We start from the raw sequence: 24,292 nt of genomic DNA, 5'->3' as shown, positions 1-24,292 counted from the left end.
AATTAATACCTAAGCGGCAGACAAAATAGGGCCCGGCTTGAGAGGAAGTGAGACTCGCTCTCTTGCAGTGAGAGGGCGGCCTAGCGGCTGAGCTGGGGGGAGAAGCAGCTGTCTCACTCCCAGTCCTGCCGTCGTAAGGTTTTCTTTAACATTATGACAGGGAAAAGCAAATCCCTCATCCCTGAGGCTGAGTTTGGAGCTCTAAAATGTAAAGGAGCCAAACCTTGGAAAACCTTCCATCTAAACCCTATTTGGTGAGGGCCAGGCCGGGCCGCTGGTGTCCTCGCTGCCCGGGCGCAGGGAGAGAGCTCTGCTCCCGGTCCGCTCACAGCAGCCGGGCCTGACCTCCGTGTCCTTCCTCCAACTCCTGTCTCCAAAGACCCTGCCAGCAGCAGTCTGGCCCAGTCGGTCATGTCCATGGTGTCCTCCCAGATCAGCACCGACACCGTCTCCTCCATGTCCGGCTCCTACATCGCCCCTGGCACGGAAGAGGAGGGGGAGGCTCTCCCCTGCCCCCGGGCCGCCAGCAGGACCCCCTCGGAAGAAGAAGAGGTAAGAGAGGAGCATGGGATCGCCCTCGCCGCTCTGCTCTGCTCTGTACTCGAGTCCCAAGGAGCTCAGTCCGGGGCCTGCCAGGGAGATGGGCAAAGCCCCCCAGTGCTCGGGAGGGGAGCCCCGGAAAACAGGGTACCGTGTCATTGAATCAAAGACTCCCTCAGATGTGATCTTCCATGTGGCACCACTTCTGTCCTGAGGACTTGGTTTGGGTTTGCTGCCAGGTGAGCTGGGTAGGAGAGCCGGTGGCATCTGCACCTTGACTTTTGTTGCTCCTTTGCAGGTGACACCGGCGGCGTCTCCAGACTGCAACTTTGCGGGCCTCGCCGCCGCCGCCGAAGAGCAGGATGCAGAGGTAAGAGCAGGGTGGACGGTGGTGCCCCACCCCCTGGTCAGAGGGACTGCCGACGCTGGCAGAGGATGCAAATAGGACGGGGGCTGTTCTGGAGGAAGCCTTCCAAGGTGGTGCACTTGGATCTGTTAGAGGCAGGGTGCAGAGCGGAGGGACTGTGTGAGTTCTAGAGGGAAGTCTTCCAGGCCAGACCCTTGGGAGGGTGTTTGTCCTCCAATTCACTTAGTATTTACCTGGGACAGGCATCTCACATCTTCCTGGCACTGGGGGACACAAAGACCGAGTGACATGGCTTTTGCCTGCCCACCCCCCCAATCCACCCATCCCGGAGCTCCGTCTGATGGAAGAATCAGAGTTATAACTCAGCGTGAGAAGTGCTCTGACGGAGGTGTGGCCCAAGTATATGGAATGCCCAGCTCACAGTGGGGACTCTACAACTTTTTCTTGAGCCAGATGTTCTCAAAGGAGTATCTGGATAGGGTTGGGGATCCTAAAGGATTTCTGAAAGTTTTATGATCTCACGGTTTGCTTTTTCATTTGACAACTTTTATTTCCACCTGAGAGAAACAGTGTGAGCTAAACTATTACCGAGGCTATTCCTGACAGTCCTAGGGTCCCTCTGTAACGTGCCTCAGACCCGGTCCCTACAGGCCGATCCTGCCTCGCCAAGCAAAATCTGCCTCCGCTGGGCCTCCCAGCCATCTCACATGGACAGGAAATGTATAGATACCATGAGGGTGGTTAGTTCTGTCTTCTGCCAATCAATAGACTCATTTCACTGCTTTATGGACTCATAGTGCCTTCCTTCTGCCCTAGGGAAATGATGTTCTAGAAGAAGAGGACGGATCACCCACACAAGAAGATGGTAAAAGACCTGGTCTTTTGCTCCCTTTTATTATATTTCTTTCCCGGGTATTCTCTAAAGGGTACAGAAAGGGGCACTGGTGTGACTTGGTGGCACTGCTCAAGGGTGTGGCTTTGGGGAAAGGTTGTCTTCTTGATGGACTATCAAAGCAAGCAGGGTATCTGAGGACCTCAGCAGCCTTCCCGGCTCTTTCTGGGCCTCTGAGCCAAGGCTGCAGAAGATACATGTAGTTCTCCATTTACGCTGAGTAGATCCTGAAGCTTCTTGGGCAATTCCCATCTCCTTCCTTCCTGCTTCAGCTTCTCAGCTGTGTCTCACGGAACTGCTCCAGCAGCCCCAGAGCTCAGCAGCAGCAGGAGAACAGCTTGCTCCCCTTGGGGGAACGACTGTTAGGCAGTAGGTTTCCCTGCTTTAGTGAAGAAAACAGCTGATGTTACGGTAGCAGAGGGATCACAGCCCCGGCGGCACAGCGAAGGTGAGGGGAAGAGATGTTAGCAGCTCAGCGTAGACCAGTGTCTGTAGGCTATTGGAATGATTCTCTTTACCATCATTCAGGCCTCAAGTATATATTTTTTAAAATTGGAATCGTTGGTTTACAATGTTGTGTTAGTTTCTGCTGTACAGCAAAGTGAATCAATTATACATATACATATATCCACTCTTTTTTAGATTCTTTTCCCATATAAGCCATGACAGGGTATTGAATAGAGTCCCCTGTGCTCTACAGTAGGTCCTTATTAGTTATCTATTTTATATATAGTAGTGTGTATATGTCAATCCCAATCTCCCAATTTATCCCTCCGCTCCCTTCCTCCCCCCCCCCACCATAACCATAAGTTTGTTTTCTACATCTGTGACTCTATTTCTGTTTCGTAAATAAGGTCAATTATATCTTCGGTCGGAAGAATTTTGTTTCTAGTAAGCCGAGAAGCGAAGGAACGACCTACATATAGAGCAAGGAAGCAGGGGGGGCGGGCTGGGAATCCCACCTGGGAGTGCAGGACCAGGCGTCCCAGGAACCGGTGTCTCTTCCCTCTGCTCCTCTGAGGTGCCTCCGCAGAAGGGCAACCTCCAGAGCAGACCTGGATCCCAGCCTGGATGCAGATGTCATGCTGGTCGCTTCTGCTTTGGCGCTGGCAGCTGCTTGGGGGGCGGTGTGGTGTGCAGGGGGTGCGCATGCGCACTTGACCACTCGCGCCTGGCCAAGTAGTGCCGGAGGAGTGGTGGTCGCCCAGGCTGTGCCTCTGCCGCACTCGCGCGCCAGCCAAGCTGGGGTTGGGCGCTACCTCCCCTCGGTTGATGTCTTCAGGGCTCCAGGCTCCGACTTCTCCATTGTGATTGTCACCCCCTGTAGAATATTTGCTTCTAAAAGGCACAGGGCAGTACGTGGTTTCCGCCTGACATTCCTTACGTGGTTTCCGCCTGACATGCCGTAAGCAGTAGATGTATGTTTCTTCCTCTCCCTTTCACCAAGAAAAAACAGCGGGGTGGGGGGCTTGAAAAAATAACATCTAAAACTGTCCCCTTCCCATCTTACACGACTGTAGGTTTCTGGTCAGCCCCTTAAAACATACTCAGAATAGCAAATTAAGTCTCATAAGAAAATAAATCATAATTTTGCGAACGAAGTGATTCTTTGATTTGAGGTGCAAAATTATGCAACCAAAGAGCTTTAATTGCCGTTTTATGTATTAGTCATTTCGCAGAGCCTTGTGGTCATAAACACACCCCACGTGCACCGACAGACACAGGCCGGAGCCGGGGTCGCTTCCCCCGTGGCTCTCCTAGCTCTTCCAGCCTGGCTTAGCTCTGCTCTGGGCCCGGGTCTGCATGTCCGAATCCCACAGCCCTCCCCAGGGTCTGATTTCCCAGGAACGAAGGCTGGAAAGGGGCCAACTAAGGAAGCAGAGCAGAACAGAGCGAGAACACAAACATACCCACACAGTTTCCTTTATTGTCCACTCTTTACCCACTTAATTATTGTCTTTTTTTTAACACATGATTTGATTTTTTTTTTGTCTCCATCCTTAAGATTTTTATTTTAAGGACAGCGAAGCAGAGAAAAACACAGCCAGGCCCTCTCTAACTGCCTTAACTCCGTTACAGGCCAGAGGACATTCGCATTTCTAGGTATGGCGTGTGACAATAACAATGACTTTGACATCGCCAGCGTGAAAGCACTGGACAATAAGCTGTGCTCTGAGGTCTGCTTACCCGGTGAGTGGCAGTCTGCCGAACATGAACTTGGTGGGAGACGCTCCCCTGCTCGCACCCCTGCTCTCACCCTGGGACACCCATCTCCTGCCCTGCAGTTCCTGCAAGAAGGCATGGGCTTTGCTAAGATGCTGGGAGCCAGTTGCTGAAAGGAAGTGAGGCAGCCTCGGGAGAGTCCTTGGGCAAAGAGCGACTCTGCTCTAAGCGAGACTATTTGGGCATGAAGAAAGGCGCAAAAATCCCTCCAGATCCTTCCGATTTGGCCTGACCGTGCCCCTCCATCATGGTCTTGCAGATCCCATGGCAGGGGGCCTGGTCTTGTTTCCATCAACAGGCAGTTTAAGGCAGACACGGCCTCTGTGAGAAGGTCTTGGAAAGAGAGCCTGAGCCCTTGAAAAGGGAACCTGTAGCTCCTCAGAGGAGAGTGCTTAGTTAGGATCAGAGAGGAATTTCAAAGCCAGCGTTTTATAGACTAGCTCTGTGACCCACTGAGCCCTGGGTTTCCACCAGTTGCCTTGCGCTCCCTAGATTTGTATCCCAAAGGAACGATCAGGGGTCAAGGGTGACTCTTCTCCCTGGAGCCCTAACTCTATAAATTTGATCAGGGCCGTCAACGTGCCCCTTATTCCTTCTCATGACACTAAACTGCATCTGGGATGAGTTCTCAGGAGGAGCCCACCTGTCGGTCACACTCTGGGCACTGATGCCCCTCTGCTCCGTGCTCACCAAGGGCTCCACCAACCATGGCTCTAAAGCCACGTCTTGCCCGGTGGACCAGGTCGAAATTGCCCCTCCTGGGTTCACGGCAGAGACTGCCTTCATGTTGCGTGGTTTGTAATCTCTTAAACGTGCCCTGGACATGTTTAAGCTTCAGGACAGCCACGTCTCGTCATGGGTCCAGTGCTTTACTCTCTTGGCGACGTGGCTGCAGGCGCTGGAGGGACACAAACTCCTGTGGTTGCCACTCTCCATCAGCTTGCAAAAGACCTGGGTCCTCACCCCTCTGGCCCCATGCAGGCTTGTGGTGGAGGAAGCCGTAATCCCCGGAGACGCCTCCCCCGGCCTTCCCAAGGGCTCTCCGGTCCCTTCCCACTTAGCGTTGACCCAGCCAGGCCTGGGCCAGAGCGGCTGGGGTCCAGGGTACGCTTCACTTCCTGCCTTCCCACTCTTTACCTGGCTTCTGTCTGTCCATTTGTTTCTCATGTCTTTTTGCCAAATGTACGTCTGTCTGTCCAGTTTGTTTATTTTGAAACTCATTTATGTTATCCAGACTTCGTGTGAAAGTTCATGTTCACCCACACCCAACCCCAAGCTTGCTGGGCGTGCGCACATCCGAGGGGCTCTCGCTGAGGCTTCCATTCCTAACTGGCAAGAGCCTGTATTCTGTATGCTGAAATTTTCCAGGAAAAAAAAAATATTTGTGAGAATAGATTAATCCCTGTTCCACAAAAGCGGGGATGCTTCTGTGGCAAAGGTTACAGGCAGGATTTGTTTTGCTCACTAGCTGGGGAAGATGACATCTCTGCCCCCACTCCGCCCTGTGTCTGTGGGCAGCTGTGCCAGCCGGCCGCTCACTGGGCTTCAAGAGAGGAATCTAGGCTCCTGCCTCCCCCCAGCGGCTCCCCACCAACCCCCATTTTTTGGCAGAGGGAGCTACTGGGAATTGTTTCAGCCACCCGTGCTGGTGGAAACTGACCCCAGGCCTTCTGCTTCCTCCTCTCCTTAACTCCCTCCGGCCAACCTGCTGGTGGATGTTTATTCCACTCTGGGATTGCGGCAGGGGAGAGAGACCTGGAAGGAAAACAGTGCCTGGGCTTCCTTACGGTGATCTCGGGAGCGAGCCATTCTCAGATGAAACTGGCTTCACCGTTCAGGCCAGACATGAAACCGAATGACAGTGGCGGCTGCCGGGAGAGGGACTTGAGGGTCCCATCGTAGCCTCACCCCGAGGTCTCAAGGGCTCTTACGGGAGAGGGAAAGTGCATCTGCTCTCTTGGTAAAATGTTTCTCGGGTTCTGCCGTTAGCGTCACACTGGTAGCAAAGTGCTGGGGAACTCTCTGGAAGCATCTGTCGGGTTAATGACAGGAGTATCCACTTTGGTAGGTCCCGTGGAATCAACAGGCCTCACCACGCTCAGCTGTAAGTTCGAAGTTCCATCCTGTGACTGAGGTGCCTCAGGCTGGCTTGGCCGTCAGTACAGCTTCTCAGGCACTTGGTCCCCCTCTCCACGCCGCTTCCCTCCCCACACGGATGCCACTCCCCTCACGGAGCGCCCACAAGGAGGGAACCCGGGGAGCATCCCATGGTCCACCCTCCCCAGGCCCACACGTGCTCTGCCAGGAGCCCCAGCTGGCGGCAGGGATGGCTCAGGTCCCCATCCTCGCTGCTCTCAGCGCCCTTGTGGGAGTGACGCTGACAGAGCACCTGTGTCATTCCAGCCCCTCTTCCCCTAAGAAGCCTCTGGGTCTTCTTCGGCCCCAGGACCAAGGGGGGCGATGGTATGTTCTGAGATTGTTCTGCAAGGCTCTCAAAGGGAGGAAATCTGAGTTGACCATTGTAGGTGGTGAGCCGATTAGAATCGCGAGGCCGTGCTAGGTAGACGGGGCTCCAAGGAATCTGATGGAGTATCACACAGGCGGCAGGATAGTGGTCAGGGGACCAGTGACAATTCTGTGAAAAGGCTCTGGGGAGTGTGATGGGAAAAAGCAAAGATAATTTGGGTTTGTTGGTGGAAATACAAATGTTTTTAAATGACCGCATTGGACAGGAGTGGGCATACCGATGAAATCTAAAAGTACTTATGGAGGGAATTCCCTGGCGGTCCAGTGGTTAGGACTCAGCGCTTTCACTGCAGTGGCCTGGTTCAATCCCTGGTCGGAGAACTAAGATCCTCCAAGCCACTGCGCAGCCAAAAACAAAACAAACAAAAGTACTTATGGAGACCTGAAATAACGCAAGACTAAGACGCCACTAGGAAGGGTTACGCTTCGCGGATACTAAGGAAAAATCTGAATTAACTTTCTCTTTACCTGGAGAGAAACTCTATAAGATGGTGGAGCTGTTACAGACCTTAAATTTAATTAGTGGCCGGGTAGAGGCAGGAAAGAGGTGTGCGGAATCCCCCTAGATGTGCTCCCCAAATCTGCCTCTAGAGGTCTCTTCACTCTCCCATTTCTGAGCCTGAGGATGGAATTAAGTGGGAACCACCTTCCTCTACCTCCCGTGAAGGATTTTGAATCTCCAGGCTCCCTTTTCTGGCTGAGGACTGGACAGAATGGTAGCACTCGCTCAGGAAGTCCTCCTGCGCCTTCCACGCTTACCTTCTGCATCCAGGATGCGCGGAGCAGCGGCAGGGTTTTGCCGAGGGTCTGGCAGAAGCCTTTTTAGAGGAAAGAGCACCGCCGACTGTACCAAGAAGCCGGGGAGAACAGAGACTTCAGGTCTGAGTCTTGAGGCTGTTTCAGAAGGAGCCAGTTTTCAGCCCTGGCTCAGAATCTGGACCGGTGGTGTTTGTAGCAAGGACTCATGAATTCCAAGCCAGGCAGCCTGGCAGCCAGTGGTGGTGGCGGCAAGGCTGCGGCGGTGTTTTGACTTTGTGTGTGTGTGTGCGTGTGCGTGTGTGTGTGTGTGTGTGTGTGTGTGTCTTCTCTCCTGTTTACCATTTGCTTTTGGTCTTTCCTACCAAACAGCCACAGTCCGGAGTCCTTCCCCATAAACATTGAGGAATAGGTATGAGATCTACCAAATTATATAAAATGAACGAACAACTTACTTTATCTGGGGGTTCCTAACTTAAAAGGGCAGTCTTGCCTGCTCTTCATCCTGTCACCCTTAGAGGGGAAAAGCACTGTAGACCCATGTGCCGGAATCTGGTACCCACAGGGAATAGAGATCGCCACATTCTGTCTGGCTGTGAGAGATACCTAAAAATTTCCTGTCCCACTCACTCCCCTTCCCCTGGGGTCCACCTCCACAGACTATTATTAGAGCCTTAGGGCAGATTATCGCACCAGGACATTTATGGGAAATACACAGTTTATACCCGCTTAATCCTAGTGTTTCTGCCATTAAAGGGTTTCGTGTCTTGGGCTGGCCTAACCTGAAGCTGACCCCAGACATTCGTGAGTGGCCTCCCTCAAACGTGAACGCAGTGAGCCTCACGCCCACCCTCCAGGGTCGGCCAGCTCCATCCACGAACTGAGCCCTCTGATGGGCCGGGCATGGCTCTCGGCTCTGCCCGGGAGGAGATCACAGTGTGATGGAGGATTCAGCAATTTCCACACAGCCTGAGAAATGGGGTGGTGGTACAGGCCGTGGGGGAGCACTTCGGAGCACACTGGACCCCATCTGGCTTGGCGGGGGCGGCCTTCTGGGGCAGGTGCTGGGAGAGGCAGCTCAGCAGTCCTCGGCCAGAGGATGGAAGGCTTTCCCCAACCTCAGGGGGTTAGGGCTTCATCCTCTCCCCTCGGAAGGGGCATCTCGCTGCACTGGAGGGAATGAATCAGATGGAGCCAGTCTGTGGGCTGGGAGGACGACTGCGGGGAGATGAGTGTGGCCTGAACAAGGCCTGGGGGGCGGCTGGTTGTCGCCCACATTCTGTGAGTCAGGCGCCCTGCTCAGCACTCTCCCATGTCACCTCGCTTAGTCTCACAGCACCCCTGGGGGGTAAGTACTCGTCTCCCATCTGATGGATGGGAAAACCGGGGCTCCAAGTACAGTGACCTGCCCAGGGTCACACAGTCAGTACGTTACAAGCTGGGGCTGTACCCCTGTTTTCTGACTACAGATTTAGACATTACTAGAGCTTGAACAAGCAGGAGGTCATGATGGATTGGATACAGAGCACAAAGGAGAGAGAAGCACCAAGAGTGGGTTTCCAGCATGGGCAGTGGGCGCTTCTCGTGCAGGAACTGCAGTACTGGGGGGAAGATGATGAGTTTCGTGGATGGTACCCAGGGGACCCCAAAACTCTGGAGCTAATGTCTCCTGGGGTTGGTGGCACCAGCTGATAGCAAATCTCGGTGGGCTGTTCGGGTGCAGAAAGAGAGGAACAGCTGTCACTCTGTTCTCCCCCATGCCATGTGGTCCCTGGCACCCTGCTGGGCAGCCAGTCACTTCCTGGCCCCCACAGCAAACACTAAGTCTGAGCCCAAACTAACACCCTCTTCTCCCTCCCTCCCCTTCACCTCCTCCTGCTCTCGTGAAAGTCTCAGCTAGACTCAGTTTCTTTTCCTGGTCCGCTGTAACACTTAGGCAAACTTCAAGACCAAGAAAAGATACAAAAGTGGATCCTAGGGCAAGCTCACAAAACAAGGACCATCCTGCATGTCCCTCCATCAGTGGGCCACAGTGGCCATGACTGTCCCTAGCCCAGTGGGCGCCACTGCTCCCAAGTTCCACGTGCTGTGGTTTGCACCCTGTGGGAGTTCCAGGTAATGCACATCCTGCCAGTTTTCGTGCCAAACCCCCGGGCTGTCCTACCACAGACACCATCTGGACCAAACCAAAGGTCCGGTAACCTTCCTTTCCTCTTCTCAGGTGCCTGGCAGGCTGATGACAACGTGGTCAGTCGTCGGAACACGCAGCGCCGACGCTTATCTTCTGGCAGCCTGGAGGACCCCGAGAACAGGCTCTGCGTGTGGGGTCCTTTGGCCATCTGAGAGCCCTAGGCCCTGTACCAGGGCTCTCCCCCCGTCCTCACATCCCATCCTGGCCTCACGACACCACTGACCTCCTGGGCATCCTCAGCAAGACACATGGAGACTTTTTAGACCCACGTGAAAGCTGGATGCTGAGGGCACCTGCCCCTTCTCCCAGACTCATCTTCTTCCTCAACCGTGATCCTTCCCCTCTCAGAAGGGACCGGAAGTCTCTTTTCTCCTTGTGGGCTAAAGCCACTCAATGAACTGCAGCTCATGAGACCCCTTGCAGAGACTCTCTGGAATGCTTCCACTGTATCTTGATCTTCAGGTGGAGCTGTGGTCCACGGACTGGTTAATTTCTTGTGCATCTTTTTTTCTCCTTAGGAGGTAGACCAAGAAGACTCAAGAGTTTGGGTGACTTCATTACAAACACCCATCTGGCATTTTCTAGTCTCTGGGACATCATAACCAATCTGAAACCTGCAATTTGGGGTGGGGTTGGGGGATGACTCCTGTGAGAAGGGAAAGCCGTATTGCACTGTAAGTGGGGTTTCCCTCAAAACGCATTAGGAGCTCCTTTCTCAAGGACAGGAAGCAGTGGCAACCATCAGAAGGCTGGTTGGGAAAACAGTTCTTGCTTCTGGTAGCAGAGGCTGTGCCTCGTGTGTCTGTCTGCTTAGGAAGGAGGCCTTGAATCTGAGAATCCCTCAGTTAAATGATTACCTACCGGGGAGTTATTTATGATCAGGTGCACTCAGGAAGGCCTGGGGCTCCATCCTAAGGTGACACTGCAAAAGCATTTTTGACCCCCTCTATGTACCAGGCACTTGTTAGGAACTGTCGTATATTATCATGTTTCATCACTACCACCCTGTCAGGTGGCATTCTTATCCGTGCTGCCCCCGTCTCCACCCCGCTTTTCTTAAATAGTTGAAGAAATAGGCTGAGAGGGGTGGACCGGTGGTCCTCATTTGGTGCCCAGGAACCCCAAAGGAGGTTGGGGGAAGGGCTGAGCTGGGGTCAGTGGTGGTCTGGGAGGCTCCCCACCCAGCCGGTTTTCCTCCCCTGTCCTCCAGATCAGCTGAGCCTGATGGGGGGAGGGGGAGGTACTGCCTTCCATAGGCTCATTAGAGATTTAGAGATGTTGTTGTTCAAATCACATGTCCACCCCACCTCAGTCCAGTGTAGGGCATATAAATAACAGCCTGAAACAGCAAGACCGTAAGCGGTTGGCTGTTCGTCTCTCAACACTAGTGTTATCAGTGGATTCCTCGTAGCTCTCTGATGGATGCATTGTCTGCTGGCTTTCGGAAGAGGTGGTTGTGTAGTGGAGCATGAGATTGAGAAGCAAAGTGGGATCCAACAGTTTGTGAGGCTGAGATGTGACAGAGCCCTAGGCTGTGCCCACCATGATGGCCTGAATTAGTAGTTGGAATTGCTGCCCTAGAAGAGCTTTCCAGGGTCCTTCCCAAGGCCTCAAAGAGAGCCCAGTGCCGGGGGATCTTTTGCACCTCCTGTGTGGCTTCTTTGCGCCGCCAGGTGGGTGGTGACCCTCACTGCCTGGTGGTTGTGCTTCACATCCTGCCCTGGGGGTGGGCGGGGGGGTGGGAGGCCTGTGGTCCTGACAGACACTACATGAGCCAAGCCTGAATCTCAGCTTCTGCCTTGAGTTCCCGTGTCCACCCGCTCTGATATCTTGCAGTGGACTCTGCTGTTTCAGGCCCCATTTAATGTCCTTTCTTTCCCCGAAACATTCTTACAGCCCCTTTCATATTGAAGGTTCAAGCAATAACCCCACTTCCTGATTTCCTTGAAGTCTGAGCCTGAGAAGCACTAGGGAAGGGGGCGCTCCCTTAGCCTGGGGTGGTGGCATGCAGATTCACCTCCTCTCCCGGCAGGTAGTATTCACAGCGTGGTGTTACCTGAGATGAAGGAGATGCAGGTAAACAGTAGCCACAGTGGCCAGGAACCCTACGAGGAAGCCACTGTCTTCACCCTTTCGGGAGGGTCTGTCTTCTCCCAGGAAGAGGCTCAGAGAGATTCCTCAAGGCCTTGCTTCCATAACCAAGACATACCTGGGTGAGAAATGGCCCTTCACTCCTGTTTCTCAGACAGTTCCTGCTCTCTCCCCCATCCCCTCGCCTCTTTGCCCTCATTTAGCTCTTTGGCAAGCAGAAATATCCCATCCAAAAGGGCTGGGATCAGGGAACAGGGCAGCTGCCCCAGCCATCATCTGGAGACAGTCATGTTGTTAGCAGCTGACCCAGAGAGAACGTGACGGGGCCTGGCTTCTCACACAAGGACACAGACTAACCGGAGGCCTGGGGCTCCTTCCTGCCACACTCAGGTCGGAGCTCACCTATGAGCTCACTTCCGAGTGGTGTGATGATCCCAGCCCTCTCACAGAGCCCTTTTTCCTTCTCCTCCCCAGTCCCATCCCACCAGAGGTCATGCCCACGCTGGGGCATCTCCTGGGCACAGATCCACACACGTTAAGCCATCTCACCTGGGGAGAGTTTGTGTCCTGTTCACCTGACCTTGGCATGCTGACTGCTCACTTTGCTTTAGGATCTGCACACCTAGTGTGTGTAAGTATGTGTGTACTGTTGTGCCATCTGTGTACCCCTCACTCCCTGGAGTACACTCATGGGCACACTACAGTGGGGACGTCAAGGATGCAATATTTATGGATTGCTGCATGATTCTTAAAAACGAATAAAACTGTTCACAAGGGAAGGAGAGCTGTTAACTGCGCAGCTGGCTTATTTGTGAAAGTTTCTGTCTGACGTTCTCCAGCACGCTTTAATACTTTTACTCAAGACAAGTTGGACATGGAGGAGTGAGAGAGGGCAAGGGGTAGGGAAAGACATGTTTCTGGGTGGGAGTTGGTGTACCATCCCCTGGGCACAGCTCCTGCGCAGAGGCCTGATAAGGAATCCTCACACCCACCCCACCCACCCCACCCCCTCCCCGCTTCAACCGGAGAACTTCCAAGTGCAGCTCCTCAATAATTGAAGAGCAGGAAAGCTGGTGACTGGAGGGCGGCTGGGGGAAGGGAGGAGGAAGGACCACAGTCCACCGTTAGTCCGTCACTTAAAGGTTGGTGAAATTAATGGGGCAAATGACCCCAGTAAGAGAATTTGGCAAGTCCACGGCTTTTCTGGGTTTCACCCACCGGCTCTGCTTCCTCGGCTATCTGGAAAGGAGGGAGAGCACCTCCGAAGAAGCGTCTGGAATGTCAGCTTCTGGGAATCTTGCTGAGGACGGGGCGGGGAGGGAGCGCTTACCGGGAAACACTGGATTACCCTAGCCACCTTGGGGTGTCTGCGACCGGTGCTGCGGTTTCTGCGGACCTGAGCGGCAGGTGGCATCGGAGAGTCAGACCTGCTTGCGGGCACCAAGACGACACTCGGTCGGGAGACAGGGACAGGCCGCAGAAACGTGAGGAAGTGCCACTCGCAGCCCAGCGGAGAGGAAAGGAAACCCCCAAGCATGCACCCAGCCTTGGCCCCCGCGCCACGGGCTGCGTCCCAGGAGCCGTCTGCAACTCTGAGCAGCCCAGATGGGAAGGGGGTGGGGCGGGAGTACGGTTCCCGCGGCGAACTGCTCGCCGGCGGCCCCGGGGCCTCTGCGGGAGCGCCGAGGCGCGCGCCTCTCCGAGCCCTGCGCGGGGCCCTCGGGCGGGAATGCGCGGAGCCGGGACGCGGTGGCGGTTAGGGGGCTGGGTGGCGCGGGAGAGAGCGGCAGGAGGGAGTTCGAAGAGAGTTACCGCCTGAGAGAGTGGTAAGAGCCCGCGGTCTCCTTGGAGACACCCTGACCAATGGCAGAAGCGGAAGCTGTTTATATGGGCGGAGCGTCGCCATGGCAGCAGGAGAAGCCTTCCGAGCGGCTACTTAATGCCCGTCCCCGGGCCGCTGGCGTTCAGAGAGGCGCCGTCGGGCGTGGGGAGCGACGAGGATTGCTGGCTGGGCCCTCGAGCTGGGGGCAGAGAGCCGCGGTGGGGGTGGGCAGTGGGAGGAACTTCTTCGAGAACCTTCCTTTGGCCCGGGCTGCGCTCTGAGCCAGGTAAGGGACGGGGAGGGCTGCAGGCCGTGGGAAGGGAGGGCGTCGGTACCAGCCCGCTCTCCCATCCGTCCCCGACGGAAGTGGTGGGCCCGGGGACTGACATCAGAGGAGTTTGGGGGACACTCACTTCCCGCCCCCTTATAACTCTCTGTTTTGTTTCCTTCCTTCCCCTTGATCCCCATCCTAATATCCCTTTTCAAAGATCAGACGACCTCCCCCGCCCCCCGCCCCGTCGTACTACCCTCCTGGACTCTCTCGCCCCATTTCCATTTGTTGTGGAGGGAGAGAGGGGGGTTAATTTCCCGCTTTGAGGGAGAAGGGGGTGGCCTCGCATGCCCCTACACTATTCCCTCGTTTGGCTAATTAAGTCTCCTCTAAAAGATCAAAGAGGAAAAGAGCGAGGCGAACCCCGTGGGGGTCGGACCCCCGGGCACAGCTTCTGTTTCCCAGACCTCGGCAGTAAAAGATCCTCCCCAGCTGCGGGAACGATTTTAGTAAGAGCCTCCCCCTTCGCACACACTCTCCCCTCGGGAGTGGGGAAAGAGGGCTCAGTTCCCGCTATGGTCCCCGCAGGCACCACATTCAGTTCGGAGGAGGCTACCCCCGGATCGCGGGATGGAAGCACGCTTCCGGGAGGCTGTGTAACTGAAGCCGCGGGAGTCAGCGGCCCGGAGAGCTCGGCGGCCACCCTCGGCTCGGCTCGTGGATGTTGACCGCCCCCTCGGAGAGTCCCCGCAGATATGGCGGAGAGCTGGTTACGCGTCTCGGGAGCAGGGGCGGCGGAGGAGGCCGGACCGGAAGGCGGCCTGGAGGAGTCCGACGCCCTGGATGACAGCCTGACCAGCCTGCAGTGGCTGCAGGAATTCTCTATTCTCAACGCCAAGGCCCCCGCCCTGCCTTCGGGGGGCACCGACCCCCACGGCTACCACCAGGTGCCAGGCTCGGCCGCGCCGGGGTCTCCCCTGGCGGCCGACCCCGCCTGCCTGGGACAGCCGCACACGCCCGGCAAGCCCACGTCCTCGTGCACGTCGCGGAGCGCCCCCCCGGGGCTGCAGGCCCCGCCTCCCGACGACGTGGACTACGCCACCAACCCGCAAGTGAAGCCGCCCTACTCATATGCCACGCTCATCTGCATGGCCATGCAGGCCAGCAAGGCCACCAAGATCACCCTGTCGGCCATCTACAAGTGGATCACGGACAACTTCTGCTACTTCCGCCACGCTGATCCCACCTGGCAGGTAGGGGAGGCCCTCCCTCCCTCCCCATGCCCGCGCGGACTGGATTCACATCCCAGATCCGCAGGCCGAGTAGGCGCGGTACAGCCAGGGCCCCGAGAGAGGAAGGCCGTCGAGGAAGGACCTCGAGGGAGCCCAGTGCTTGGACTGCGGCCCCTTTGACCTCAGAGAGGGAGGGGGAAGGATGTGCAGAGGGCTTTAGGGGCGCCGACACAGAGGTGCAAGTGGGAAAAACTTGTCACTCATCCAGCAGGCTCAGCCCAAAGACCAGGGCTGAACTATGCATGGACACAGCCCCCCAGGGTAGGTTGATGGACTGAGGGACATATTTTTGTCCCGAGTCCTAGAATTCCTAGACACTGCCCTACTCCAGGTCAGTTTGTCAGGGCCTGACTGGAGGCAGGAACAGAAGCATGGTTCCTGCCGGGCTCTGCATCCTGCCTGGTTTCAGTCGGCTGGAGGGGGTCTGGGAGGGGAGAGGGGTGTGCTGTGGGGTGTGAAGGCCAGCTGTGTCCCAGTGGAAGGGCTACGGGGCCTTCCTAAAGCTGCTGTGCCAGCCCCCACCCCAACCCCTCCCTAGTTTCCTGCCTACACTCCTCCCCCTCTTCTCATCAACCTCCCCGGGGGGAAAATTACCTCAGCCAGGTGCTTTCCACAGGGGCTCTTGCCTCCCACACTGGCTTCATGTTCCAAGTCTCCGGAACCTGGCACAGAGCAGCCAAGGGGCCCAGGCCACCGTGTAAACATCCCAGTCTTGCCAGGGGACACTACTCACCTGCCGGCCCCACCAACCAGGCCCCAGACCCCTGTGCCCCAGCGTGGTTTGGACTGTGCACCCGGGCATGAACAAGGCAGGATGGTGATTCAAGGCCGGGCACACACTGCCCTGAGCATCTTCAACCATCAGGATCAGGGGCTACTTGGGGACAGACACCCTGAGGATGCACAGATCCTTCCCTGTGGCACAGGTCACAGGATCACAGTTCCAAGCTATTCCACGTTTGCTTGGGCCCTGACCCTGGGGCAGGTACCATTTGTAACCTTGGTGAGAAAGCAGAGACCCTCCACACCCCCCGACCCTACCCCAAGCCTGAGAGGCCCCAGGAATGAGCGCTATGCTCTTGGCTGGGTAATAATCAACTGAGGCCTCAGAGCCTGGGGTGGGAGGAGGGGGACATGGGGGGTGAGGGCCCAGGCCAGCAGCCGGCTCTGCAAACAAGGAAAGTCATCAGATCCTCCCACACTCCATCCCTCCCCCCACACACACACACCCTCACACCCACTCACTCATTTCACAAACAGAGAAGGCCAGCCAGGCCCAGGCAGAGGGAGATGGCCGTCCAGGCCCTGGGGGAGCCAAGGCCTTTGGCCAGAGGCGGCAAGCAGCGGGGTAAGGGAGGGAGGGCAGGACAGGGTGGCAGTGAGAGCCACCCTGCGGCTCAGGGCTCGGATGACTGAGCAGGCAGATATCCTGGCAACAGGGAACAAAAGCCCCCGACAGCACTCCCAGCTCCCGGTGCCCTGTGGCTGGTGTCCCAGAGCCTCCTGGTCGGAGCAGCGCCTCTGTCTCCCCTGCCCCCATCGGAGAGAAGGTGGTGGCGGGGCTGGCAGTGGCTCTAGGCGCCCCCCCCATCACTGACCCCACCCATTCACCCAGCTGTCTTCCTTCTCTCCTGTCTCCCTGTGTCCAGAACTCCATCCGCCACAACCTGTCCCTGAACAAGTGCTTCATCAAGGTGCCTCGGGAGAAGGACGAGCCAGGCAAGGGGGGCTTCTGGCGCATCGACCCCCAGTACGCCGAGCGGCTGCTGAGTGGGGCCTTCAAGAAGCGGCGGCTGCCCCCAGTGCACATCCACCCGGCCTTTGCCCGCCAGGCCGCGCCGGAGCCCAGCTCCGCCCCGTGGGCCGGGCCACTGACCGTGAACACCGAGGCCCAGCAGCTGCTGCGGGAGTTCGAGGAGGCCACTGGGGAGGTGGGCTGGGGTGCGGGCGAGGGCAGGCTGGGGCATAAGCGTAAACAGCCGCTGCCCAAGCGGGTGGCCAAGGTCCCGCGGCCCTCCAGCACCCTGCTGCTGACCCAGGAGGAGCAGGGCGAGCTGGAACCCCTCAAGGGCAACTTTGACTGGGAGGCCATCTTCGACGCCGGCACGCTGGGCGGGGAGCTGGGCACGCTGGAGGCCTTGGAGCTGAGCCCGCCGCTGAGCCCCGCCTCGCACGGGGACGTGGACCTCACCGTCCACGGCCGCCACATCGACTGCCCTGTTACCTGGGGGCCGCCGGTGGAGCAGGCTACCGACAGCCTGGACTTCGACGAGACCTTCCTGGCCACATCCTTCCTGCAGCACCCCTGGGACGAGAGCGGCAGTAGCTGCCTGCCCCCCGAGCCCCTCTTTGAGGCCGGGGATGCCACCCTGGCCTCTGACCTGCACGATTGGGCCAGCATGGGCGCCTTCCTGTAAGAAGCCACGCCCTGCCCCGCCTCCAGACAGCGCCCAAGTCTGGGCCCAGACTGCCCCCCTCCCCCCAGCCAGTGCAGGCCCGTGGACACCCTACCGCCCAGGCAGGGGCTGGGCCAGGTCACCCCACGAGGCCACACGGCCCCCAGCCCAGGCCATCCTCAGATTCTAGTCCAGCAGGCTGAGAACTGGGGCCCAGGACCAAAATTGCTGCCTCCGCTCCTCAGCCCCCCATACACACAGTGTCTCATTGATCCACTTCTTCCCTGCCCCAGGGACACGCTAAGGGCCCTGCACTATGAGAGCTGCGGCTTGGAGGGGCCCTGGCCAAGCTTGAAGCATCAGTACAGGGCCCGCCCCAGAGCATCTTGGCTTCGAAGCTTCTCTCTCTCCCGCTCTCCTCCCCAGGTCTCTATCCAGAGAAAGTTCCCCAGGTACAACAAATGCTGATTAGGTGACTGCAAATTAACACCCTAGAGGCCTCTCCGGGCAGAGCTTCCCTGGGGCTGGGGCCGGCAGTATGTGGGGCGGAGCTAGGGGGAGGGGGGAAGAGAGAGGAGACAGAAACGAGGCCGGGGTGCCGGGTGGAGCCAGGAGATTTTCTAAGGCCTCTGGGGTCTTCTGGCTTCATCCCTAGAGGTGGGGCAGAGGGTATATATCCCTAATCTTTGAGCCCAACTTGAGGCTGAGCGCAGCGGGGAGTTGGGGCTCTGGGGGTTACGGGCTGGGGCAGCCAAGCTGCAGAGGGAAAGGGGACAGACAGACTAACGTAGTGAGTGTAGCTATAGCTGAGGCTTAACTGGGAGGGACGCAGTGCTTGCTAGAACCACTGGGACCAGGAAAGGGGAACGGCCCCGTGCCCTTGCTTGCACTCCTGCAGGGGAGTGTCTTGCTCCACCCTAAGCCCCCTGGGCTGCATCCCACATCCACCCTCCTGCCCCATTGGGCAATTTAACCTTTTTCATGGAAAGTTATTTACAATAAAAAAATTTTTAAAAATAAAGTTTTAAAAAATCTCAAAATGGACCTGCTTGCAACTTTCTCTGGGGAAAAGCATGGGCCAGTTTTGGGGAGGCCAAGGCCCAAGGGGGAATGGCTGGGAGGAAGATGGGGGGCACCAAAGGCCTGCAGAGTGCCCCCTGATGCACCCCCCATGATCTCTGGGTCCCCAGAGAGAAAGGGGCTGAGAGGCAGCCCTCGGGGGTCCCCTGCAGCCAGGGCCTCGGCACCTCTGTCTGTGCAATGGGGAGACTGTACCCACAGCCCCCAGCAGCGGGTGGCATAGGAGGCACAGCCCCCTCCCTGGCCCTGGGGACTCACACAGGCTGAGCTTGCCCAGGGCTCGGCTCACGCGTCCCCCACCTCGCCCACCTCGAGGGCCTGCCCAGGCTCGCCTGCGGTCCTCGCCTGGGCCTGTCTCCAGCTCCTCCCTCCCTTGGTCCCTTCCTGAAGGGACAGGGTGTGAGGTCAGAGGGCCCCAGCCCCTGGGGCCCCACTTGCCACCCTGGGGTTGATTCACCCCGCCCAGCACCTTCCCTCCAATGCAGATTGGGGCTGAGGGAGGCCATCAGGGAAGACGGAAGACGGAGTGCCTAGACCCTATAGCTCCAGCCTGTGAGGAACCAACGTACCAGAGTTCTGATGGGGAAACTGAGGCACAGCAAATATGTGACACTCAGCAGGCACCTTTCAACCCCCTCACCCCAGCTTTGCCTGGAACCCATCTCTCCCCCGAGCCCACACCTGGCCCCGCCAGCACGCCCTTGTGGTGCACAGCCCCTTCCCCCAGCACTCACGCACACACACACGCACACACACACAAACGGGCACTGTCCTATACAATCCTGCCCAGCCTCCACAGGCCCCTTTCTCCTGAAGCCCCTTTCTTTCCTTGCACTCGAGGCTGGCTCCAGGCCAACCTGGCATTCCCCCGCCTACTTGCTGCTTTCACTTGCTAATTATTCCAAATATTTCAGAAGGGTGCACACACTGCAGGGCCAGCCGGGTTGGGGCCTTACCGAGCTCAGAAGCCAGCCCATCCCCTTCCCACCGCTTGCTGAGGAGGCTGCCCCAGCCTCCCTCTGAGACTCCCTTCACCCCCTAAGCAACGGCTCCCTCCCTCTCCCCACCACCCCCCGGCCTTCCCCCCACCACGCTCCCCAGCACTGGGGTAACATGGGGGCTCCAGCCTCTCCACTGGCCCCCAGGATCAGCCTCCAGCCCCCGCCCAAAGGGGTATACCCTGGATTGACAGGTGGGGCCTGTCACTGTGCCCCCTCCTCACCCTCTGCCTGGGCCCATGCTGGGGGAAGAGGGGCAAGGTCAGGGGCTGGCAGAACTGCCTGCCAGGTAAGGAAAGGCTGAAGAAGCTTCTGACTGCCAGGAAGAATCACCAGGAGCTCCTGAAAATGCCTGGGACTAGCGTCTCTGGGGGCGGGACCCAGACACTGGCACTTTTAAGGGTCCATAGATGCTGCCAACGAGCAGCCAAAGCTAAGAGGGGGCTCCGAAGGGGCCGGAACACAGGGCTTCACACGCCCTTTCAGCAGGCAGCGTTTGGGGGGTGGCGGTTGAGGGGGCGGGAAGCGTGAGTGGATCCCGTCCCTCCTATTCATCCCTGCCCTGGCCCTTGTCTGGGTGGCTTTTTAAAAAAGACGTTCAGTGACTCCGTATTTATTTATAGATTCAATGTAATCCCAGTCAATATATATTTTGCACCATTAACAGTAAGTTGCAGACAGGGTGCCCCATTAGCACTAGATACTTCAGTGTGTATTTCCTTAGAACAAGGACACGCCTCCATAATCCACCATCACAATCAGGAAATTAACATTGACCTGGTAATCCCATCTAACCGCAGACCCCATGCACATCTTGCAGATCACCCCAGTAATGCTCCTCTCCATTCCAGCATCCCAATCCAGGACCCCATGTTGCACTGAGTTGTCCTTTCTCTTTTGCACTGAGTGGTTTTGAGCCCATGACTCAAGCTCTCTCTGAGCAGGTTTCGCATTTCCTTTGATCTCCACTTTTGAGGTGAGAAGCCCTTCAGCCACTTCACCCTCAGGTGTGATACAGTCCCTTCCCAAAGCAAGAAGCCACCTTTCTGTCTCCTAACTTTCCACCTCTTCCCTATCCTCCCTCCCCCATGTATCCCCAGCCAGGAAAGGGATGAGGGGGAAAGGGCAGGAACTCAGGCTTTGGGGACCCTCCCCGTCTGCCCAGAGTACATCCTGTTCCACGGGACAGGCCACCCCCAGCTCCAGTGACTGGAAGGCCCCCGGGATGGGATTCCATGCTGGCCTGAAGCAAATGGGCCAGGCCTCCTGGAGAGCTGAGCTGTGGGCAGGAAGCACTCTTCTCCCTGCCTCCGCCCCCCTCAACATACTGGGGACCCAGACTTGCAGAAGGAAGCAGGTGAGCTGGAGGGCAGGAAAGAAGGCCTGTGAGGGCGGGTGGGAGGAGATGGTCAGGAGTCAGGCGAGCTTCCATCCTGGGCTGAGGCCCAAAGGTAAACAGGTGTATTTGGACTCCCGGCAGGGGGGAGTGGGCTGGCCCTGCGGGGCAGGCCTGGGCCTGTCAGGGGTAGGGCTGTGGAGAGGGGCTGCATTAACAATGGGGTGGGAGAGTGGCCCCAGGTCCTGCTGACATTCTTGTGTGATGAAGAGGAAAACACAGGTGACAAGGGAGGGGAGGCACCGGGACAGGGGAGGACGCTTTGTGAGGCCACCCAGGCTGGGCCTGCGCTGGCCAGTGTGAGCCAAGGAGGGGCATGGAAGCCCTGGGGGGTCCCCTTCCTCCTGGGGCACATGTGTCCAGCCCACTCTGAGGCTCCCAGGTGGGACAGGTCAGAGCCACCGTGACTGGTAACCAAGGCGGGAGACGGGGCCCGCAGGTCTCGCTGCTGCCCCCCCCTCCAGCTCCCAGCAGAGCCCTGTCACCCAGACGCTGATCTGAGGGCAGGACAGCAGCCTGGGTCCGAGCCCCAGACCCCTTTCCCCTTGAAGGAAGCAGCTCGCTGAGCTCCCCGGAAAGCGAGAGTTCCAGGAAGTGGGGAGCACAGGCTGCTTGCATACATTCCACCCTACCCACGGCCCCCAAGACCCTTCGAAGCCGCAGTGGATTGCAGGCAGCCCTCCCAGGGCTGCTATTCGCCCAGGGAATTAAGCTGAGGCTGAGAGGCTGCCAACTGTTCTCCCCCCTTCACCCAGCCACCCGCCTTCTGTCAGTGGCTCTGCCCCCTTGCCCAGACCGCCCTGCGCCCCCTTCCTGCCTCACTCTGGTACCAAGCCCTATCCCCCACCCTAGTGGCATCCCAGTTCCCTCCAACTTGCCTGAAGTGAACTGTGGGCAGGGGGAGGTGGGGGGGCAGGGTGGCATGCAGACCCCGCCTCTGAGAGTTTCAGTCTCAGAAGCCCACAAGTCTGCAGACCCCTGTGGGCAGATAACCTGCCGCATTCCTACATTTGCTACATCCAGCACAGGGTCCAGCGTTTTAAGTATTGAATGAATGAATGAGCTGCTGAGCAGATCGTCAAAAGGTAGAAAAACAGCCAAGTCGCCTTGGAAAAATGTGACTGCACACAGTAAACACTAAGGGGTTCTCTCGGTCACTGGGTCCCGGGTGCTTCCTGATGCCCCCAGGGGTGCAGAGCATTCAGCCAGGGGGGCCTCTGAGGAAACCCCATACTGCCCTGTTCTGGAAACAATTAAGAGGCCCCCTTGCTGACTCTGTGGGCTTGGATGAGGTAATAAAAGAGGGAGTAGGCCCCTGAGTGCCAGCTGAAGCTTGAGTGGGACATGTGGCTGGTGTGAGCCAGGTGAGGGGGAGGGAGAGGGGATACGGGACAAGAGGGAAGGGATGGAGGGCAGGGGAGAGGCCTGGCCTTTCTCATTCTCATCTCCTTCTGGTCCCCAACTCCCCTGGAGCCTAGGCCCTGGGAATAAGGATCACAGAGGCCCGAGATGCAGGGTCGGTGCGGTGAAACCAGCATTCAACCACTTCACATACATATCTTTTATTACCCCACCCAAGTCCACAGGGTCAGCAAATGGCCTTTGACACGTTTGCACCCGACAACAAGGTCACCAGGTCAGAGCTGTGCCCACCCCACTGTGCACCAGGACAGGCCCTGGGGCCACTGAGCTTGACAGCTGTGGAGCCCAGCGACTCAGGGTCCAAGCTGGGGCTGGGAGCTCTGTGAGGGGCCCGAGAGCCCCTGGTGCCTGCTGTTTGGCTAAAGATGAAGCCTGGCCTGATGGAAACGGCCCGGGAGGCTGGGCCCAGAGCTGGCACTGTGCCACAAGGCCGGGTGGGCTTGGGCCCACAGTTCAAGGCCAGTTTTGGAGAGAAGGGTGGGGTGTCCAGGTGTGGCGGGCAGACCTCACAGGGGGCCGGGGCTCAACCCCCAGCCACATTCCCCGGCTCTATTTCATGTGTGGGTTCTATTGCGAGGGGGATTAAGGGTCTCCCAGGAAAAGAGAAAGAGAAACAGCAACTAGGCCCAACGACCTCCATGCAGAGAGAAGTGGGTCACGAAGAGAGGGCAATCCCCACCCTGGCCCCCCACCCAAACGCTCAGCTCAAAGGCCCTGCCACCCTTGGGCCCAGGAAGCTTTTATCTGAAGGACAAGTCGCCTCCCAGACCCCTCCACGACGATGACCCGTGGTGACCTCCAAAGGGACTTGGGAAGAGACAGGTATAAGTGACAACCAAAGATGTGGCTACAAAATGAAAATGAATCCCACCTGGAGAAATGGAGGACAGTGTGAAGGAGTGGAGAGTGACAGACATTTGTTGAATTCACAGGGAATGAATAACCGTATGAATTAGTAAATGAAGTGGAGCCATTTGGGGGAGGGGGGAGATGACAGTGGCGTTAGTCCTGTCCTGTGGAGGTCACCCCGGGTTATGCAGTGGAGACGGTGGAATCTGTTGGTGAACAAATATGCTGCTCAAAGCCGGAAGGAGACAGAGTCAGGACTAAGACACAGTCCCAAGGGACCTGGTGAAGGTAAAGGCTGCAGCCCAGGTGCACAGACTCTTCCAGAAGGGAGACCAGAGAGGAGGGCAGAGAGTAAGGAGCCTGGAGAAGGGCCACCATTAGGGCAGGAGGGAGCCCCCTACCCCACCCCCTCCCCCCCTCCTCGCCCCCTCCCCCACCCCTCCCCCCTCCTCGCCCCCTCCCCCACCCCCTCCCCCCCTCCTCACCCCCTACCCCACCCCCTCCCCCTCCTCGCCCCCTACCCCACCCCTCCCCCCTCCTCGCCCCCTACCCCACCCCTCCCCCCTCCTCGCCCCCTACCCCACCCCCTCCCCCCCTCCTCGCCCCCTACCCCACCCCCTCCCCCCTCCTCGCCCCTACCCCACCCCCTCCCCCCCTCCTCGCCCCCTCCCCCCCCCCCCCCCCCCCTCCTCGCCCCCTCCCCCACCCCCTTCCCCCCTCCTCGCCCCCTACACACACCTACACAGACACACCTGTTCCTGGCTGGCCCCGCCCCACGGAGCCTGCAGTGAGAGTCAACAGGCCAGAGTGGGCTCCACAAGGAAGGAAGCCAGCATTCGCCCAGGAAGGCTTGTGGCCTCCCACAGGGCATTTCATTAGCACGACAGGGGTAGAACCCAGAGTCTGAGAGCAGGCAGCAAACTCCGAGCTCAGATCTGGGTGAAAGGAAGGAGAGGGCAGGCAGTGGTGAAGACAGGACCAAGGGAAGCTTTTTTAAGATGGGGTGACCTGCGTGTGCTTGAAGGAAGGAAGGGGCTAGCCCGGGGAGAGGGTGAATTGCAGATCCTGGGAGACGGGATGCTGGGAGAGCAAGGAAGGACCCTTCTGGTGGGAGCAGGAGGAAGAGGGTCTCAGAGGAGGTAGGAAGGGTGAGCTCTGCCCCAGCCCGGGGCAGCGGTCA

General features: G+C 57.8%; 2 protein-coding genes across 6 annotated transcripts in view; both read left to right on the top strand.

Annotated features, from left to right (window-relative positions):
• Nucleotides 1–12,378, top strand: part of RNF157 (ring finger protein 157) — an 80,502-nt gene extending 68,124 nt beyond the window's left edge. For 2 of the 5 annotated variants that reach the window (XM_036836796.1, XM_036836794.1), the window contains 6 exons: nucleotides 380–552; nucleotides 839–910; nucleotides 1,724–1,772; nucleotides 3,879–3,989; nucleotides 6,091–6,126; nucleotides 9,526–12,378. In XM_036836796.1, the coding sequence (XP_036692691.1) occupies nucleotides 380–552; nucleotides 839–910; nucleotides 1,724–1,772; nucleotides 3,879–3,989; nucleotides 6,091–6,126; nucleotides 9,526–9,647 (563 nt within the window). In that variant the 3' untranslated portion in view covers nucleotides 9,648–12,378. Of the gene's footprint in view, nucleotides 1–379; nucleotides 553–838; nucleotides 911–1,723; nucleotides 1,773–3,878; nucleotides 3,990–6,090; nucleotides 6,127–9,525 lie in introns of those variants that run through there. The other 3 variants (XM_036836795.1, XM_036836797.1, XM_036836798.1) reach the window with 3 other exon arrangements.
• Nucleotides 12,379–13,586: 1,208 nt separating this feature from the next.
• FOXJ1 (forkhead box J1) lies at nucleotides 13,587–18,342 on the top strand. Its single transcript, XM_036836799.1, has 3 exons — nucleotides 13,587–13,694; nucleotides 14,268–14,932; nucleotides 16,621–18,342. The coding sequence occupies exons 2-3, from the start codon at nucleotides 14,435–14,437 to the stop codon at nucleotides 17,386–17,388; spliced, it is 1,266 nt and encodes a 421-aa protein (XP_036692694.1). The 5' UTR covers nucleotides 13,587–13,694; nucleotides 14,268–14,434; the 3' UTR covers nucleotides 17,389–18,342.
• The last annotated feature ends 5,950 nt before the right edge of the window (nucleotides 18,343–24,292 follow it).

Source organism: Balaenoptera musculus, chromosome 20, assembly GCF_009873245.2.
Source record: "Balaenoptera musculus isolate JJ_BM4_2016_0621 chromosome 20, mBalMus1.pri.v3, whole genome shotgun sequence".
In the NCBI taxonomy this organism is placed as follows: Eukaryota; Metazoa; Chordata; class Mammalia; order Artiodactyla; family Balaenopteridae; genus Balaenoptera; species Balaenoptera musculus.
Note: the sequence above shows the minus strand (reverse complement) of the source record. Positions and strands in the feature narration are given on the sequence as shown.